This window comes from Chenopodium album, chromosome 27 (assembly GCF_948465745.1).
Source record: "Chenopodium album chromosome 27, dcCheAlbu1.1, whole genome shotgun sequence".
NCBI classification, from domain to species: Eukaryota; Viridiplantae; Streptophyta; class Magnoliopsida; order Caryophyllales; family Amaranthaceae; genus Chenopodium; species Chenopodium album.
Genome location: NC_137860.1, coordinates 27,388,246 through 27,408,920, shown reverse-complemented (window position 1 = coordinate 27,408,920; position 20,675 = coordinate 27,388,246). Strand labels below are relative to the sequence as shown.

Genomic DNA, 20,675 nt, shown 5'->3' with positions numbered 1-20,675 from the left:
CTTAACTCTTTATTAATTAAACAGTAAATTTTTGCATCGGGTTGGGTTTTTTTTTTCAACTCATAGAAGTAAACATGTAAAAAAAATACTTGTATTACCACTTATTTTTTTATTACTACTAATCTACCATAAGTTCACACATACATGATATACTATATACGACTTACATACTATTCAAGTTGTCAATAATACAAAATATGAGCATCTAAAATAGTAATGTAAAAGCAAGGAAAGAACTAAACCACACAAGCCTAATAGAAGGTCTAATAGAATAAGAATAATTGTTTTTGATCCAACTTGAAATTATCTTCATCTCCTTATTCCGTTGGTGTTTCAGCCACTTTGGATCATCATCGAGTTCATCTTCTATATCTAAGCAGTGAGAGCCTTGGATAAAAATAAAAATGGAAAAAAAAAATTATTAATGGAACTTGATCTGAACACTTATTATTTTCTTATAATTATATCAACAAATTAAAATGCTAAATATACCTTTTTCTGTTGTTATAGCCACCACTGATTTTGATATATCTTCTAATACCCTATTTTTTATTAAAAAAGTTGTAGGTCAATTCCAAGCTAAAATAAATGATTATTAATTATATTGAATATATAATTACAAATAAAATTAAGATAATTACCCAAAAGGACTAAATGGGTCCATAAGCCCGTTTGAAAATATTATATTACTCCCAAAGTGTTTGAGAGTTGAGCGCATATCCTGTTGTAATTTTTTTTTAAAAGCATTGTAATTAAAATTTTAAGGATAAACAAAGTAAAAGAAATAATTATGAATTTAATATATATATATATAAAAAAATACAAACTTACATATCCACCAAAGTAGGTGGACACCCAATGAAGGCGTGGAGAAATGTTATATTTGAGAGAGCAATAGTCAATCCTATTTGTTAGGTTGAAAGCCTCTGGTTGGAACATCGTGTTATTGCCCACACCTAGCCGAAAAATGAATTCGCTACAAGTCTACAATTTCAAAAATATAAATATAAGATGAACTTCTCTTAATTAAATTATGATTATATTATTAATATACATATGTATTCCATATGTAGATAGCATGAATAATTCTCTCTCAAAAAAAAAAAATGAATAATTAGTTAATTGATCAATTTTACCTGCCAATCCCATGCCTTTGTCGTATTACTGTCGTATAAACTTCCACTTGTGTTAGTATCCATCCAAAGCTCCACATTATAGCAAGGATTACCCGCGATAATTGAACGAGCAATTCCTCCTAACAAATCATCCTCCGGAGCACGAACTATTTCTTTGTAAACCTCATTAATTAATCCATTGTATCGTCCGTTGTATTGTGCAGCAAACGAATAATATCTTACTAAGCTTGATTTTAGATTTGCAAAATTGATATTAATGGACTATACAAAACAAAAGAGAATGTATCAAAACTAATGAGAATAATTTATTTAACCAAATAAAAAAGAGAATAATTTGCATATATATAATATATACTTGTACATGCATGCAATTAAATTAAAGGGAGAATATAATTACATTACCTGCATGTTTTAAAGAGCTTGTTAAGATAGGCAATTCCTTGAGCTCGTAGTGATGTAATTTTGTCAATCATTTCCCATGATTTTTGTATGCGTTCGTAACACTTTACATTTACAATCTACAAAAATATAAAACAGTACATTTTTAAGCACATGCACTCGTTTACTAAACAGCTTACACAGTTCATCCAACAATAATATGAGTGCGTATTATATAGGCTCAAATGAAGCCCAAGAACATTGCAAGTCTCAAATGAAGCCCAAGAACATTGCAAGTTTGCAGGCCATGGATACAATTTACATAATTTTTTGTGTCATTCATTGTTTTTTTTTTTTTTTTTTTTTTGACAAAGTGTCATTCATTGTTAGTCAAACTATTATGATCTTACATATTAGGTTACTAGTTCTATATACACATTTCCCTAACAACAAAAGTTCTATATACACGTGGAACAATAACCATAGTAAGTTTCATACTTTTTTGAGGGGAATAGTAAGTTTCATACTTGCATTATTTATTTATTTATTTATTTATTTATTTTTTTTTTAAGGAAACAATATTTTGATCTTACGTATTAGTTATTACTAGTTCTATATACAAGTGGAACAATAAATTGAGTTTAGAATGTCTTTAGGAAAAAAAAAAAAAAAAACTACTCACCTTAACTTATTTAAATTTCTCCATAACTATAATTTACTGAGTATTTATATATTAAGTATAGACTAATATTGAGACTTATTAGAGTGTCATTCAATTCAATATTCATAATCGTATAGTACACATTTAAGAAAAAACTCATCAAATAATCAAGTATGAATAATTGTGCACAATTCATCAACAAAGATAAGCTAAACATCTGATTAAAGTATATACTACCTCTGGTTCTTATTACTCGCAACAAAAGGGTATTATTTGTGAGATATAAAATATTCCTTTGTTGCGAGTAATAAGAACCGGAGGTAGTATTATAAATTCAAATAAAGGCAAGCACAACCACCAAAATAAATTAAAACTACATAATATTAAGTAGAATAATGGTTGAATATACCTTATAATCATGGCTCACAATTGAAAGAAATTTGTTCTCCCATGGAATGTTTATATCAAAGTAAAACATAGGAGCCGAGGAGGCTAGTGCTCCAACCGTAATATGTGGGTATTTGAGCCTAAACCATGCGGCTAACACTGTATATATAGAGAGAAAATTACATAATTAATAATTTATCATGTTTATAATTTTATAGATTCTAACAAAATATGTTTAAATGTCAAATAATTAAAATAAGTAATCAATTACTTACTTCCGGAATAGGAGCAACCTATTACTATAACAGGTGCATGTTGATCTAATAATCTTTTTTTTATGTCGATTATAATCTCCGCAAAATCGACTAATGCTTGTTCGGAGGTTAGACATCCCCGCACTTCTGCATCTCCTAAGGCTATGTCTATAGACCCAAAAGGTATAGACATACCATAAAATCGATGCTGCAAAAATTTGAATTAGTTATATTTTATTTTTTTTTTGAATGGAAATTGAATTAGTTATATATGTAATGTATTTTTAATTAAAAAGGAATAAGAAAAATATATATATGCCATGTCAATTCCATGATGTTATGATAAATTAAAAGCAATGACAAGCACTATATTATTTATTGCTAGTTGAAAGTAGTTTGTTCTTCACAGGTACAAATATTTAGTAATTCGTTTTTTTATAAAAATAATTTTATTTGCTATTTAAAAGTGTTAAGATTTTTAAACATGTAATACTCCTGAGTCAATAGTGAATTAGTGATAATAAAATAAAATTCCATTTTCCAATCCGAAGACATTTATTTACTACTATACCTACAATTAATAACATAAAGTGCCCGTCAAAAAAAAAAAAAAAAAAAAAAAAAAAAAAAAAGTGAGCAAAAAAATAATACTAATAATATATATAAATAAATTAGCTAATAGGAGTAATCAAATAGAATAAACAAATTTTAAATAAAATTACCTCAATGTATAGGACTAATGCCCCAAATTTTGGTGCTGCTTGCTTAATAACTCCAATGTCTTGTATAAAATAATTAGTTAAAGGGCTTTCACCTCCAAAGTATACTATGAGAGGGGTTTTTGATTGCCGGCCGGGCCAATTACTCGGGTCTAAATAGTACCTTTGATTGAACATGATTCTAATCATGTTCCCGGTACCGAAGTGGTCTAATGGTTGGGGAAAGATAAATGGTTGTAGGCCGGTTGACATGATCCCATTTATACGTATTACGTACTGGAAGGTGATAAATATGAAAACGGGTATAAAATTCTTAGAGATGAATTTCATATTTGATAATTTGGAGGGGTTTTTTTTCCTAGGAAATAATTTGGAGAATTTAGAATTGAAAGAAGTGATAACTTTAATTGAAGAATTCAAAGAAGGAATTTTTTTTTAAGACTTTAAACTAATTGTTTAGAAATATGTTGTGCAAAAATGCTATTATATAGTAATTTGCAAAGTGACTTTGTTTACTTTAATTTGTTAAATAGCATGTGTTTAATTTTCATGCTACGTAATGTAGAAGGTGATGAATTTCTCCACTATTTCATTTTTTAGTTATGCTCCTAAGTCTTGCCATTTATAAACTATGGTAAAAGAATTAAGAACATCTTATTGTCTAGCAAAAACATGTATGGGAGTAATTAGCAATTAATTGGGTTTATTTTTACTTTGTTAGTTAACATGTGTTTAATTTTCATGTTAGGAACATAAAAAAGAGAATTTCTCCATCATTCCATTTAATTATGCTATTAAGTCTTACCATACATGGACTATTTATAAGGTAAGAAGAGTTTAAGAACATCTAGTTATATAGCAAAAGGTATGAGTAATTAGCAACCAAGTGTATGTTTTATTTATAATTACCATGTATTTAATTTTTATGTTAAGGAATGAAAATAAATATAGAAAGTGAATTTCTCCACTATTCATCTTAATTATGCTCTTAAGTCTTACCATACTTGGACTATAGTAAGAAGATTAAGAACATCTAATTATAAGTAAACACGTATATGTATAACCTAGTGGGTTTATTTACTTTGTTGATTAGGATAGATTACACAAAGTTAATTTCTTCACAACTCTACTTCCTTTCAATTTCTAGTCATGATCCTTAGCTTAATTGTTTTATGCCTATTTAAAGCCTCATGAGTCATGAAGTATTTGTTAACGGAAATGAAGTGATCATTTTTTTTTTTTTTTAAAAAAAAAAAAGAAAGAAATGAAGTAATCATAATAGCATAACTCTTTGGAAAGGGCCATGCAGTTTTCTTATTGAACAAGTAATAATAAAAGTACTCCGATTGATCAATTTGACTGATGCATTTCTCATAATAGGTTACTTTGGAACCTTACCTAGCCTCATGTTACCTTGACGACATAAACACAAGTACGTAGCACGCATTGCATGAATTACGTACTCAACTGCGTTGTCTTGCATGCCTAGAATGAAAAGGTACAAGTTCAGCCCAAAAGCCGTTAAGCTGGTATAAAGTATGCCCAATGAAAAGGTATAAAGTCTTTGTAAACATGTAAGTGTACGTTGATAAATAATACTCCACTAGTTCAAATTTCAATGAACAAAACAAAAAAAAAAAAAGAGTTTAGTTAGATCATTAGTACGTAATTAGCATGCATGCATGTTTGTTTAATTTTATGTCTTTGCTTGGCAACGTATTAGATATTGCAAGAAACCCAAAGTTAGCCCACAACCAATTTGCTTATAAATACAAAGACCTTGGCCCATCTTTTTTGGCAAGAAATGAAGTCCAAACTAAAATTCCTTTTAATTCCCAACACTTGTCACAAATACTTGCTGCCTTTTCTATTGACCCCAATTCCAAAGAAGCTCAAATGATGAAGTCAACTTTGACTCGTTGTGAAGATCCTTTAAGGTTTAGTCAACACTTTTGTGCACCCTCAATGGAAGATATGGTTGATTATGTATCTTCTGAGTTCAATCCCTCGGTTGCGAGTAAGGATCTTCAAGTGCTTAGTGTTATCGTCACCCCTCCCATGGAAGGTAGCAACAGGTATATATACATACGTTATATTTTATACTCCCGCTGTCACATATTAAGTATTTAATTAAGGTTGTTGGGGAAGGAAAGGATACAATAAGTTGCCATAAGGCAGCTTTCCCATATGGTGCATTCATGTGCCACCACCTTGTAGTCTTGACAGTGATAACCTAAAGGTCGACGCTCTTGTGGGTTGCCACCATGAGTCCATGACACCTCCGATTGGAGTCCGTTGTATGGTGCTTTTGAGGTTCTTGCACTCAAGCCTGGACAAACTGTGTGCCATTTCCTCCTTGCTGATAATGTAATCTTCATAAAGAACAATTGATACCTACCTAAAGTAGTAGATTTAAATTTGTATTCCATGTCATGCAATGAATTGGATTGTACCACTTACGAAAAGTACAAAAACCATGTAGTAAATAGTAAAACTTGTAATGTTCTACTTTGATTTATATTGGCTTGTTATCATTGCTAAAAATTGTCCGATATGATAATAGAATCGATAGATATATTGGTTGTTTTATGAACATATTGTCTCTTCTGATTAATTGATAACAAGCAACAAACACAAGATTTGGGAATGTTGTACTATCATCTGGGCATACATTCAGAGCAAATTGTTGGAATATTCAAGAAATTGAACTAGCAATAAACTATACATCAACAGGAAACAACTAATGGACATACAAAGGTCATACAAAGTCTAATGGACACAAAATACAGAACTGAATTGTGTATCATAATCAATTAACCATGATAGATTTGCATCACCTGTATTGGCTCTAAAGTTTTTGAACATGAATTAAAACAATATGCCGGTTTCGTTCAAAAAAGAACAAGCAGGCTATCCATGGTATCACTGGAAAATCAGCAGTCATTGTAGCATAGTCTCTAGAGATTTTGTGGTGAATGCTACATGGGAGTAACTTCACTACAATAGTTCAATCAATTTATTTACAGTATGAAGGTTTTGTATAGGCTGAAACTATTGTTCCTTGCAGGTGGTTTCCTTATGGCATACATTCAAGTTGCAAATGTATCAAAATAATAATCCTCACAAGGTACTACTGAAGCAGGAAGGAAGCTAAAACAATTGATTAACATACATGTTTGAGGTGACGAAAGACTAAACATTAATTTGCAGATGACCTTACTCAAACTACTACTCAATGCACAAGACTCCTAAAATAATTCATTAAGCCAATATTAAATATTGGAGACCTGAAGGAAGCTAAGCAAAGTTTTTCATAGAGAAGCTTAAGAGAAAACTACAGAATACAGAGAGCTTTCTTACAAGGAAAAGTGGTCAATAGTCTTGCAATTTCTGGTGCTGTATGATCCACGGCGTGGGGGTTGAACTTTACTGTCAGACTGAGAAGCCAGTTGAGGCAAAGTGGAAAACTGCGGTGTTACTACTGAACAATAAAATCAAATTCTCCTGTGCTCAACATATTAACTATGCACTATGCAGTCCAACTTTAGGCCAGATAATTGCCTTGTATAGCCAATAAGCCTCTGTTTCAAAATGTCTAGGGAATAAAGTGCATGCAGTAGGAACTAAAGCTGTATTATTTTGTTAATCAGCTGATTGATTTTATACAAGGGGTTCTCTAAAAGCTCAACCTGATCCTAACTAAAATAATCAAAGATAGAACTTAAAGAGGTGGAATCTCCCCCCACCCCTTCTTCCACACATTCTCACACACACACAAAAAAAACATCTACTCCATCCCCAGCTAGTCTGCCCCATTTGACCAAAAAGGAACAGAAGGAGTGTGTAATTAGACAATAATACAAGAAACAGACTCACGTTGTATCATAATCAGAATAGTTACCCAAATTTAGTCTTAAAACAAAGAGCATTACAAAGCAAAATGTTGGACCTGAATAGGCTAGAGATTCAGAGGGGAGAACTAAAGGTGTAGATACTATCATAGCAAGCACTCTTTAGTACAGGTAACCTGAGAGTTATGTCGCTTCTCAAAAAACTACAACTCGGAATCAATAACTATATACTAAAAGACACACCAGCAATGACACGTGTCATGTTCTGGTGTGTCCTTAGTTTTTTTTTTTTTTTTTTTTTTTTTTTTTTTTTTTTTTTTTGAAAAATTATTATGGAAAAAAATCTTATACATTACATAAAAAATACGAAGTAGAAAATTTATACATATATAACAGATTATAAAAGATTTGATGTATATTTCTATAATCTATTGTCAACTATATAAACATAAGTAGATACAGTAAGTTTTTTTTTTTTTTTTTTTATAGAATTTGTGTCATATATTACAAGAATTCTATTTTTTTATTAATTTTATTTAATTACATATTAGAAGCTCAGTAGTTCGAATATCAAATATTAAAAATTATTTAAAATAAAATATTTAATTTATCCTTCCACAAAAAATTAAAAATATAACTACTATAAATTTAAGCATTAAAAAAAAGTGACATTCTTCACATAATTTGAGACATACATGGTGAATGTCCAACGTTTTTTATCCAAATGATACCAATACAATTTGTTAGTGAAATCGAGTATATAAAAAAAATATGCACATTAACAAATGTGCAGTTTTAAATGCCCCAATCATTGTTCACCTTTTATAATTTATATATACCCGGGTTCACATAGAGGTAGGTGTACGGGTGTACCCAAGGTAGTTTTTTTTGCTTATTTAATATATTTTTTTCTTCTCATTTAAGAGTTAAAAATGAGCAAAAATAAAAAAAAAAAATATTGGCTAACGTACTCTTTCATAAATCATAATATTATAGACAAATTTATATTGTATAATTAAACGTACTGTTAATACGAAACAATTACTAAAAGCTACCGTGCATAGCACGGGACCTAACCTAGTACTTACCTAAATTTAGCTTAGAGATGAGACTATGAAGTATGAACTGATGCGGGACATTGACAATTTGACACCTAATTTTGCAGGGTAATTTTCACAAGGGATTAAAAACAAAATGCGGGTTTCATTAGGTTATAACTGATAACAAGCATGTAGGCCATCCTAGAGAGATCAAAAGGATTAGATTACTACATGTAATACTTCCAATGTCTAGAATGCTACCTATTAAAGAATAGAGAACTGAAGGAGGTTCAAAATGTTTTTTTATTTGCCACCAAAAATCCAACTACTCACATGAACGAGCTACTCTCACCCTGAACCTAACTAAAAAAAATAAAATCAAGGACGAAATTGACAAGAGAGGTTTCACCTCCTTCAAGAAATCTTCATGTTATAAAAAGATACTGGAAAAAACATTCTTGCTGCATCATAGATCAGGGACATTGTAAAACTAATTGTTAGCCTAAGCTGGCAGGCCATCCCAGGAGACCTGCAAGCACTCATTGACTAAATAACATAACCTGAGAATTACTTTGTTTCAACACTGTCTAATAATAAGAAGCTCATATATCTCTTAAACATATGATCTTTGCTCGTGGTTGTCTGTAGCAGGAAAGGCAACAATTCGTCAGATAAGTATGTGATAAATTGAACACAATTAATATTCACGTCTCATGTACATGTTCAGATACATGAGCTGATGAAAGAGTAAACCATCATTTTCAGATTACTTGACTAATAAACTACTACTCAATATGCACAAGACTCCTAGGATAATTTGCTAAATTTGGCAAGGAGATGAGAGCTAAAGGAGGTTAAGCAAGGTTCGTCTGAAAACATGGGAGCAAATTCCTACTAGGGTTCCCAAATGTGGTGACCTTGGAAGTAAGAATAAACGTTACTCATAGAAACCTAAAATTTGGTTAGTTGATAATATATGCTTACTACAATGTTAAAGAAAGGGGACTTTGACACTATGGATTACCTATTCTTGCAAGTAAGTTGGGGTCAAAACAGGCAGGTATGCCATCCCAGCAACTGAAAGGGAAGCTACTAAGTGCAATATTACCAGTCCCTCATATGACGCTAACAAGAAAAATGGACACACGAGATTTACTTCGCTGGTGCAAACATGTTGAATATGGAGGTCACCGTTAAAAATTTTTATCCTTGCAGGTCTCGATAGTATGCTGAAAAAAATAATCCTCTCAAATGCTCTATTAATTAAAGCTGGAAGATATCAAACGGATTGGATCAAAGTCAAATTACCAAGTACATATTCAAATAAACATGAAATACTAGATCAACAATTTCTAAGATCTTGACTCTAAATTTTTATTTGAGATGCCTAAGACTCTGAGGATAATTCAGACTCTTAGTGGGAAAGCAAATGATTATATGAACAAACTATATTCTTTGATGCTACCAACATGATAGTATAAGTAAACTCGAGCTAGATTAATAATTACCAATCATCATCTTCATCATCATCTTCATCTTCTTTATCAGTTGTCGCATACTTAAAATAATCGCTGTCTTTATCAGAATCACCAGAACTTAACCAATACTTTTTGGCCTTGCCATCATCCTCAAGATAACTCCCACTTCCATCATCCTCAAGATCACTCCCATTGCCATCATCGTCTTCAAGATCTCTCTCACTGCCATTATCATCATCCTCAAGATTACTCTCATAGCCATCATCATCCTCAAGATCGCTCTCACTGCCATCATAGCAGTCATCATCATCAGAGTCATCTTCATGATCAGATTTCTTTATATGTATCTGAGACACGGGAACCCTGCCAATTTAGAATAAATATTTATTCATTAAATATGTGGCATACAAATATTGGAACAATTTTAAAAATTAATCAAGTATGAAATACCTACCTTTTGTTCAGAAGAATCTTTCTTTGTATACTATCCATGATCGGATGGATAGCAGTCTGTAATGTTACCTCCCAACAAGAGAAATAGTTAGATAGTAGAAAATGAATAGTGCTGTAAAAGTCCATCTTGGATAATGAGAGAAAGGCACCCAGTAGCTAAAACACAAATGCATCTCTAATAAACTAACAAGTCTTGTTTATGAAAAGGCGATAGCAATGAAATTGCAGGAGTGTATTATGTTCATGAATACATTAAAAAAAAAAAAAAAAAAAAAAAAAAAAAGGGAAAATGGAAAAAGAAAAGCACAAGAGCAAAGTTTTGAGCAAAAGGCTACAATATTATAATTTACTCCATATTTCCAATCCAATTAACAGAACCAATGAAAAAGACGCTCAAAAAGCAATAATCATGTAATTATGATCGCACTAAACAAAGCCTTCTCCCCAAGGAAAAGGTGTCACAGTTCATCAAAATCCTACTCCATTCAAGACTAATAGCTGCATGATATCAAAATGAGAATGCTTAAAAGCTTCGATTAAGTATGATACAGTTCTATTGTACCCTTCTAGGATGAATACAAACATCTCTTTTCATCCCCAATCCTGTAACATCTCCAGATCCTCATGCTATTGTGACATTGAAAATTTGGCTAGTCACTAGAGATATTGTATAATTCAACATAAGAGGGCATGATTTAGAAAATTGTGAGAAAATAATGATCCTTCTTTCGATGTATAATGATTGATTTACCAATATAGGAAGTTCAGGAAGTTTGTGTATATGAAAAATATGCTATCTCATATTCATTTCACAAACCCAAAGTTAATCATTGAATACTTGGGAGCATTAATCAAATTGTAAAGAAAGTTGTTAGACAGATTCTATGCTAAATATTTAGTTAAATGCTTTTGTTTGAAAAAGGTGAAAAGCTGTTGGTAGTAGACTGTAAGGGCAGGTTCTAATTTACTGAACTAAATATTTTATGAGAGGAGGAAATTAGGAACTGAACTGAAAATAAGCTGAAGAGAACAGACCCTAAGTCTTTTGCTTTGCTTCTTGTGGATTGAGGTCAAGGGAAGTCTTGTTGTTATATATGTTGGCTGAGGTGATTTTAACATTGCACTCTGTTTTCATGGTTAATAAAAAAGTTGAAGGTATGCTTTAGGCAAAGATGCCTAATCAATTTTCAATTCTATCCATCAGATAGTGCTCCTCGGCAAAGAAGAATTACTGTTAAATCATACCAATAAAACCTACTCCATATGTTGCAATTATAGATGGATGCCAAACAAAGAAGAATTATATTAGCTTAAGAAAATGACACACTGGTGGAAACATTTAAGCCATGTAAAAGGGCTACAATTTTCAAATTCCTACCAATGTATGAGACAATATTTTAAGTTAGCTGAGTGATTTCTCAAAATATATGACCGGATAGTTTGAAAGTTCGAATCAATATCATGCATAGATAAAAGTCATTGGCTAAACCATTGAGGATTACAAACATGATTAACTAGCTAGAAAACTAACAAGAATATAAACTAAGCACAAAGCATTAGAATAAAAGATATGGTCAAACCTCATAGTTTTCGTCCTCCTCATCAATCTTGGTTGTTGCAAAAGGTGAAACGAGACTCTCAATGTAATCACAAGTTGTTGCCATGTGAAAACGGTTTTTACCTCCATGGACTTGTTCTAGAGCTTCCTTACATGGGTCAATTAGCTTCAATTGATCAAAATGTCACACCAAACATTTGTCTGTCCTCGAGAAATTATAAAATAAGACATTTTTAAGATCAACGGTGAATAATTTCTCCCAAGTATCAGTTTTATCAACTTCTTTCAGCATCCAAAAGTCCCAAACATCACGGGTTTTATTCCATTTACAACCACGATATGTCAAATGCCCTTTAAACCGATATAAATCCACTTCACTGTACCAAAACGAATCATCTGGCCATGGAATTTCTTTGAATTTCTCACTAACTAAATCAAATCCAACAATATGTTTGGCCTTAAAGTATTGGTCATAACGCTGAACATCTCTAGGCGGCCAGTATAGAGTGTCATCAAGTAGCAATGCTTCATATTCTAATCTCACAGCAATCGGAAGTTCTCGCCTATTAGATTTACCAACAATTCTCTTCCATTGTCCATTCCTTAACGAAAACACATAAAAACCTCGAAACTTCCCACTACGAGTTCCAAATGAAGCAGCAATTTTATAATCATCATTCAACGAATCATAACCAAATCCGTAAGCTAAAACATCAGGTATATTGTTAGGGTTATCAATCTCGCGATAATCACATGTAGCAGGGTTCCATACAACAAACTTTCCAGTATACTCATCTTTATCACACAAGCAAAGAAGACCATTACAAGATCCAACTAACATTGGTACAGCTTCGATATCTCCGCAACCAAAACCAACTAATTCTTTCACACTGCTACATTCTTTATAGGTTAATGAGAGAATGGAATTATGTTTTCCACAAAATTCAGTAGAATAAGGAAGAAACAGAAATTCAGGGCGCAAAGACGAGAATTTAAGATGAAATTCTTCAAATTTTCGGGAAGAAATTATAAAAAGCCAATACTTACAAACAGATTTGAAGCGAATTAGGGATTTTACCGGAAGTCTTGCCAAAATTTCTTCAATAAAGGTGTGGTCGGGAAGATTTAGGGTTAGGGTTTCCGACTGATTGTTCTTGCTCTTTTTGGAGCAATTGTTGACGGATTTAGCTTCCAAATCCACCATTTTCGTTTGAAAATCTGAGAATTTTTTTTTGCAGAAGTTATGAAAGTAAGATTGGAGAAGATGAAGTAACTGATGAACGAAATTGAGAAATGGGGAAATAAATGGCGGAGGTGGGTAACTTGAAAACTGGCGAATATTGCGATTGCGTGCGCGGGAAGGATAAAGTCGGGCCCTTATCGGGCCAACCCAACCCTAAGGAATTATTGATTTAGAATTTAGATTGATAAACGGAGTACTATTTTATTTTTATTTTTTTTGAGTAAAAAAAAAACAGAATTATTGATTTAGATTGATAAAGTTTACAATTGGATTAAATTGGACTCATTTTTTTTTCTTTTTTTGAAAATCAGATCAAGTTGAGGGTGGCTTGATCATAAAAAATCGAACAAATTGAAACTATAAAAATTATTTTCGACTATAGTATGTTGGTAACGTGGATGAATGCTTAGCTTTGTTGGAGTTGTGGTAAGAGTATAAGGTCCTGTTCTTTTGAGCTTCTGGGCAGGGCAAGGCAGAGCAAAGCAGAGCAGAGCAGATTTCAGTAAAGCAGAGTAGAGCAGATTTCATTATTATTATTATTATTATTATTATTATCATTATTACTAATATTGTTATTATTATTATTATTATCATTATTATTATTATTATTACTAATATTGTTATTATTATTATTATTATTATTATTACTACTACTACTACTAATACTATAATAATAATTGTAATGCTTTATTATTGTTATTAAATATTAAATATTATTATTATTATTATTATTATTATTATTACTACTACTACTACTACTATTACTATTATTATAATCATTAAATTTTATTATTAAATATTAATTATATTATTATTAATATATTATTATTAAATATTAATTATATTATTATTAAATATTAATTATATTATTATTAAATATTAATTATATTATTATTAATATTATTATTATTAAATATTAATTATATTATTATTAAATATTAATTATTATTATTATTAAATATTAATTATATACTTCCTCCGTTTTCTTTTACTTGCAACACACCTTTTAAGCACGCAATTTTAGGAGATGATTAGTGAGGGTAAACGAGCGATTTTATCAATATAATTTTTACACGAAAATTAGAATAGAGTTAAGTATCATTTGTAAAAATTATAATGAAAAATTTGTCCATTTACATTACATAAACCAGAGCTCAAAACACGTGCCACAAGGCTGTGTTGCAAGTAAAAGAAAACGGAGAAAATATTATTATTAATAAATATTATTTATTTATTATTATTAAATATTAATTATTATCATTAAGTATTAATTATTATCATTAAGTATTAATTATTTATTATTATTTTTATTAAATATACATTATTATTATAATAATTCAATATTAAGTATTAATTTTAAGCAGAGCAGAGCAGAGCAGGGCAGAGCAGAGCAGAGCAGATTGAAGCAGAGCAGAGCAGATTTCAGCAGAGCAGAGCAGAGCAGCTCTAAAGAACGGGGCCTAAGACATGTACAAATAAACTAAAGGAAAGCATTAATGTCTGTGTACAGAGTATTTTGCATAATAATAATAATAATATTATAACTATTGGAAATGGAGTTGAAAAGAAACAAATAAGGGGAAGGAAATAAATCATTTAACTCTTACCTTTATTTTCCTTTATTTGGTTCAACTAAGGGAACAAGTCATTTAAACCTCATTCCTTAGATTTTAGAGAGGTAATATAGATGAAAACCATTATCCCTAGCCCCTATTTAAAGCTAATTGTTACCCAAACCTTCTAATGAGAAGTATGGTAACCGTAATATGATTTAATTGATTATATTCTATTCCAACCCAAAAAACACTCTTACTAAAATTGCTTACCAATATATGTATTACAACAGGTCTGATAATAATATTTCCACGATGATTTTTTTTTAATTATCTCCATTGTCTTAAATCTCTCTTAGGGCTTGTTCACTTCAGCTTAATTTCAGTTTAGCTCCAATCAGTTCAATTCAGTTTTGTTCTGTTAAGCTCCAATAAGTCCAGTTCAGCTCTTAAGTTGCTTATCTCATAAAATATTCATTTCAGTTATATTCAGCTCAGTTTAGTTCAATTCAGCTTCAATCTGTTCAGTTCAGTTCAATTTAACTCCAATCATCTCAGTTCAGTAAATATGAATAGACCTTTATTCCTTGTACGTATAATAGCTTTGTACTCCAAATACAGTTACTCGTAAAATTTTACACCGTTGTACCTTTTAGTTTAGTATTAGATTTAAAAAATAAGAATAAAAAAATTCATTATCTGAATCAATCGAAGACTAAACTCATGCATCACTATCAATCTATCGAAAAAATAACATAGGTTATATGTGACATATTTTAGAAAATATTATATATTACATATAGCTTTGAGGGCTACATAATAAATATAGAAAAAAAAAAATTAATCACATCAATTTGGGATAATTTTATCATACAATCATTTTTTTTTTTTTTTGACAATCTCACACAATCATAATTTAATACGAGTATTAAATTAAGAAATATACTATAAATAATACGTTCTACATACTCCCTCAGTTATTAAATACTTGCTCCGCTTTCCTTTCTGGCCGTTTTTAAATACTTGCTTCATTTCCTTTTTTGGAAAGCTTTTACAATATTTAATTCATTTCTTACACTTGGTGGACCCAACATAATACTCTCCCTCCTCCCATTCTTCCACTACTTTTTTTTTTTACAATTTTTTACTTCTCAACAACCCCACTACTTCCATATTTTAAGTATTTAAAAATGGAGGGAGTATAAATTAGTTTATTATGTGGGCTCCATTGAAAAAAAAAAAATTATTCTGCGGGCTATGGGCCTGGCCCATATGTTAAAGATCACTAAAAAAGATTCATTGTTTAACGAATTATTTTAGGGTTTGAGTCTTTATTATCTCTAATCCTCTATAAATAGGGACTTTCAGTTTTCATACATTACATCTTACCTAAAACTCAGTTTTCTCTTTTTATTAGTTGAACTCGTCTTTATTCATACAAAAATGGCGAGAACAAAAAATTGTAAACGCAGCTATGGAGGCAAAGCTCCACGAGGCAACCAAGTAGAAATAGAGCCGTGCACTACACACCGTCGTTACTCAGTGATCACCAATGGTGGGCGCCCTATCATGAACTTCAGCTTGAAAGTAGCCAATCATGTCTTGCAAAAAAGTCTCATGGAAAACAATAATAGTCCTAATAATATGATATTATCTCCGCTTTCGATCGACGCCGTGCTTAACATCTTAGCCCTAGGATGTCACGGTCCGACGCTGGAGCAATTGCTTGAGCTACTTGGGTGTAACGACGTCAAAGAATTTAATGAGATGGCGTCGGGTTTAGCCGATGTGCTTAAGGAATCAAAGGGTGATGATGCGCCTGAAATCTCTTTTGCTAATACATTGTGGGTTGATAACAAGTTCCCTTTAAAAGCTCCGTTTCGAGAGGTTCTAAGGAATGAATTCAAAACTGAAGCTTGGCCTGTTGATTTCAATAACAAGGTATTACCGTATTTTAAGTTAATTTTTTTTTCTTTATTTGATTGCATTGTCATATAGAAAGATTGATGATTTTATTATTATTGACTAAACTATAAACCTCGAAAATAATATATTGTATCAAAAAGTATAACATATTTTGGGAAGTATTGGTACGAAGATTTATGATGTACTTAATTTTAATTAGAACTAAAGTCTTTAAAATTACTTACGTGTGTATCAATTAGAATGTCTTGAAATTCAATGGTAGAAATATCAAATCAAGATTTTTGACAAGCTGGAATATATCCATGAATAGATAAACTATTTTTTTTGGAGCATTAAAGCCTAACATAATACGAGATATCTTTAAAACTACATCAAAATAAAAAAGATTACAAAAGATGATACTTCGAGCATGTTCACGATGATGCTTCGAGCATGTTCACTTTAGCTTAATTTCAATGCAGTTCATTCAATAAATGTAAACAGATCCTTCGTAGCAAGTTTACTCATAAGTCATAATAATAAGTCAAATATATAATCTCTTTTAATCCAAGTTTATATTTTGTTTTTGGCCTTTATGTTCCTTGAGATTTTTTTTTTTTGAAAGATTATGTTTCTTGAGAGTTGAGCTTGAGCTTATCTAGCAACGTTTTTGGTGGCAAAACTTGATATTTGTAGAGCTACAAATTAAACCTTATTGTGTTCTTAATTTCTTATAAAACATTATTGTGTTCTTATTTAAGAAAATATATACTACGTATAATTATTGATTTTCTTAACATATTTCATCAATTTTTGAAGGATGAAGTAAAGGAAGTGGTAAATGAAGTGAACATTTGGGCTGAATCAATATCAAAGGGGTTTATAAAACAAATAATTTCGGAAAACATGATCACTAAGGACACCATTATGCTATTGTTAAATGCCTTGTACTTCAAAGGAACATGGGTTAAAAGATTCAAGACTGAAAACACTAAAGATGAAGACTTTTACTTGCTCAATGGAAACAAAGTTCAAGTCCCCTTCATCAAACACACTTATAAGGTCTTCGACTATGGAACTTTCGAGGGATGTCAAGTCTTAAGGATGCTATACAACGAAGAAGAAGTCGAAAAGGGTGAAAAAGCTAGGAGCTTTTCAATGTACATTTTCTTGCCTGAACAAAAGGACGGGTTGCCAAGTCTAATGCAAAACATCAATATAGACGCGGCCATGTTTAGGGACAGGATTAAGCTCGAGGATAAAAGAATCGATAACCTTTCCATACCGAAATTTAATTTTGAATGCCAAGTTCAACTCTCGGACCCTATGAAAGAATTAGGATTGACATTGCCATTTGATGAGTATAACAAGGATCTTACGGGATTCGTTGACTTTCCGGATGAAAGTCAAGAACTTTTTGTTACAAACGTGCTTCAAAAATGTCGTGTGGAAGTTGATGAAGAAGGAACCAAAGCCGTGGCTTTCACCTATGTTCATCTAGCCACTAAGGCAGCGCGAAGGTTAACTCCGCCACCACCACCAATAAACTTCGTGGCGGACCATCCATTCATGTTTATTATTAGGGAAGATTTTTCAGGGGCTATACTTTTCGTTGGCACGGTGGTTGATCCTCTACAAAAGTAATATTGGCAAGCTTGAACCCTATATTCTCCTCTTGGATTAGCCATGCATAATTATAGTTTGTGTTATAATAATACTTTTTATTAGTTTTTAATTGTTAGATCGAGTTTATTTTAGTACAAATTGTGGTTAGCTAATAATTAATTACTTTCATTCTTGTTATAAAATAGGACCTTTTTGGGACTTTGAATTTGATTGAGCTGAGGAACAATGCAAAGCTAAATGAGAAAGCAATTAAAAATGAACAAAATGAAACACACAAGATTTATAGTGGTTCACTCAATATGAGCTACATCCACTTTGGGAAGATTGGAACTTATATTACTCTTTAATGGAGGAAGAATTACAATGGAGAAATTAAAGATGGTGTTCTTGGTGAGCTAATTTTAGTTCTATGTCTCACTTGTGTTTTTCTTTATATATCTCTCAACAATGACAAAACAAGAGTATATATAGTGCAAGAAGATTCGACCGAACTAACCTACCCAGAGTTCGGTCGAACTTGGGGTGGTTCGGTCAAACCTCTTCCTAGGTTCGACCGAACCAGCTCTAGAAATTAAAAGAGTAGCAGGTCTGCCTCAAAAACAAGGTTCGATCGAACTACTGCGTGGACAGCACTTCTTAAAACAGCCATAACTCCCTCGATTCTTAACCAAATCGAGCTTATAACTAGTCGTTGAAAATCTCTTGAAACGAGCTATTACCTCCAACTTGAATCATCTCAATATCACTTTTAGATCCTGAGATATGCTCATTTGAAGTCAGCCCTTGCCATGCTTCTTTGCTTAAAGCCCCAAACACCATAATACCAAAACACATATCAACATGGAGTATTCGAGGCACACATATAACAATTCTATTTCTTATTTCTTATTTCTTATGATTATTGCATATTTTTATATGCTACAAAGTAGAATGTAACAGTATCATATATTAGCACAAACAAACAATTGTAACAACGAACAAGTAATACAGCATGCATCCTTATTAAATTAGCTATCAACAATCTCCTTGTTTTCGATATTAAAATTTTTTTTAAAAAAAAAAAATATGATGTATGCATTATATAGAAGTCAATGACTGAAAAATCTTGATATAATTAGAGAAACTTTACTACTATAGGGGCTTGCCCCACTTGATCACCAAAAAAAGAAACTTTACTACTATTGATTATTAATTGATTGACTAAGGCTAAAATATTAAGCAATAAAAAAATACTATGGACTTATGGAATACAATATTGTCAAATCTAAACCTATACTATTTTTTTACTTTTATTATTATTATTATTATTTTTTGACAAAAACCTATACTAGAATGCTCAATTGATAAAAATTAAAAGGGAAATTCCCAACGGTAACCTCCAATTTATGCTACGCACCAATGGTGACCCCAATTTTTTTGGATTATACGAAATGACACTAATAATCTTTTCTCTCCTAATCATGACATTAATTATGGTATTTTAACAAAAATATTAACCATGGTTAAGGAAAATAAGGAAATGACAAAATTGCCCCCTTTTATTTCACCCAATCACCCGTTTTTAATTCCCTCCATTTATCTCTCTCTCCTGCATTCTCCCTCTTCATTACTCATCATCTTCCATCTTCGCATAGCAATCCCATCACACTGTTCATCGAGACGCAAACCACACAGTGCATTCAATTCGACCCCATTAATTCCAAAAAAAAGAGGGGTGATCGTCATTTTTCTTCTGGGTTGAAGTGAGGGGCAATTCAAAGCTTTGAGTTTCAAAACTTGCGATTAGGGTATTTACGTGCGGGGGTTAAGAATCGGGGGAAACTGGTGAAAGATCGAAACTTTCTACTTCATCTTGCTAAAAAGAAGTTCAGGTATGCACCAAAACCCTACTTTTTATCAAAAATTCAAAATTTGCATGTTATGCACTCTGTTTTCCATGATCGTGTTTGTGGTTGTTTTTGGGGTTGTTTCGTTGCTGTGATTATTGATTATGTGTTATGAACTTGTTTGACTGTGTTTGTGCTTGGAATATGTTATGGTGGTAGAATGAGTGTTGCGTTGGTGTTGAAGTTTCAGTATAAGGGTGTAGATGTTGATGTTGTAGTTGATGATACTGACAAAGTCAATCTAGTTGACCTAGTGATAGAGTATTGGGATAAGGCTGTTGAGAGTAAGAAACCCATTCCAAAACATGCTAGTTTTTCTTATATTCACAAAATGAAACATGTGTACCTGAATAATGATAAAGACTTGATGCAAATGTTAACTAATTTAAGTGGAAAAGACCTTATATATATATGGGTGGGTGAGGCTAATTCACCTAGTGAATTACTGAAGGCTGCTAGGACTTTGAGGGCAAGTAGGGTAGCTGCTGAGTTGAAGAGGGGCAATTGGGTCAGATATAGTGTGATCCTGAAAAGGGAATCCCTAGGA

The 20,675-nt window shown here is 31.5% G+C and overlaps 3 protein-coding genes and 2 pseudogenes across 3 annotated transcripts; 2 read left to right on the top strand and 3 right to left on the bottom strand.

The window, feature by feature from the left end:
- Positions 1-205: 205 nt before the first annotated feature.
- Positions 206-3,009, bottom strand: LOC145619907 (uncharacterized). Its single transcript, XM_081674589.1, has 8 exons — positions 2,838-3,009; positions 2,585-2,721; positions 1,539-1,654; positions 1,137-1,362; positions 832-984; positions 642-721; positions 493-542; positions 206-387 (listed from the first exon to the last, which is right to left on the bottom strand). The coding sequence occupies exons 1-8, from the start codon at positions 3,007-3,009 to the stop codon at positions 206-208; spliced, it is 1,116 nt and encodes a 371-aa protein (XP_081530715.1).
- Positions 3,010-5,233: 2,224 nt separating this feature from the next.
- Positions 5,234-5,926, top strand: LOC145619906 (BURP domain-containing protein 5-like; annotated as a pseudogene).
- Positions 5,927-9,679: 3,753 nt separating this feature from the next.
- Positions 9,680-12,033, bottom strand: LOC145621355 (uncharacterized). Its single transcript, XM_081676087.1, has 3 exons — positions 11,938-12,033; positions 10,359-10,414; positions 9,680-10,267 (listed from the first exon to the last, which is right to left on the bottom strand). The coding sequence occupies exons 1-3, from the start codon at positions 12,019-12,021 to the stop codon at positions 9,931-9,933; spliced, it is 477 nt and encodes a 158-aa protein (XP_081532213.1). The 5' UTR covers positions 12,022-12,033; the 3' UTR covers positions 9,680-9,930.
- A 66-nt stretch (positions 12,034-12,099) lies between these two features.
- On the bottom strand, positions 12,100-13,119 carry LOC145619905 (F-box/kelch-repeat protein At3g23880-like). The gene has a single exon (XM_081674588.1). The coding sequence runs from the start codon at positions 13,117-13,119 to the stop codon at positions 12,100-12,102; it is 1,020 nt and encodes a 339-aa protein (XP_081530714.1).
- Positions 13,120-16,154: 3,035 nt separating this feature from the next.
- Positions 16,155-18,260, top strand: LOC145619904 (serpin-Z10 pseudogene; annotated as a pseudogene).
- The last annotated feature ends 2,415 nt before the right edge of the window (positions 18,261-20,675 follow it).

What these genes read in the sequence shown, in the direction of transcription:
- LOC145619905 (XM_081674588.1), bottom strand. Translation starts at nt 13,119, where the DNA reads ATGGTGGATTTGGAAGCTAAATCCGTCAACAATTGCTCCAAAAAGAGC.
- LOC145621355 (XM_081676087.1), bottom strand. Translation starts at nt 12,021, where the DNA reads ATGGCAACAACTTGTGATTACATTGAGAGTCTCGTTTCACCTTTTGCA. An exon ending in AGGAGGACGAAAACTATGAG is followed by an intron (nt 10,415 to 11,937) that starts GTTTGACCATAT and finishes GTAACATTACAG; the next exon opens with ACTGCTATCCATCCGATCAT. An exon ending in AAGATTCTTCTGAACAAAAG is followed by an intron (nt 10,268 to 10,358) that starts GTAGGTATTTCA and finishes CTAAATTGGCAG; the next exon opens with GGTTCCCGTGTCTCAGATAC.
- LOC145619907 (XM_081674589.1), bottom strand. Translation starts at nt 3,009, where the DNA reads ATGTCTATACCTTTTGGGTCTATAGACATAGCCTTAGGAGATGCAGAA. An exon ending in CAAAGGCATGGGATTGGCAG is followed by an intron (nt 985 to 1,136) that starts GTAAAATTGATC and finishes TTGAAATTGTAG; the next exon opens with ACTTGTAGCGAATTCATTTT. An exon ending in GACCCATTTAGTCCTTTTGG is followed by an intron (nt 543 to 641) that starts GTAATTATCTTA and finishes AATAAAAAATAG; the next exon opens with GGTATTAGAAGATATATCAA.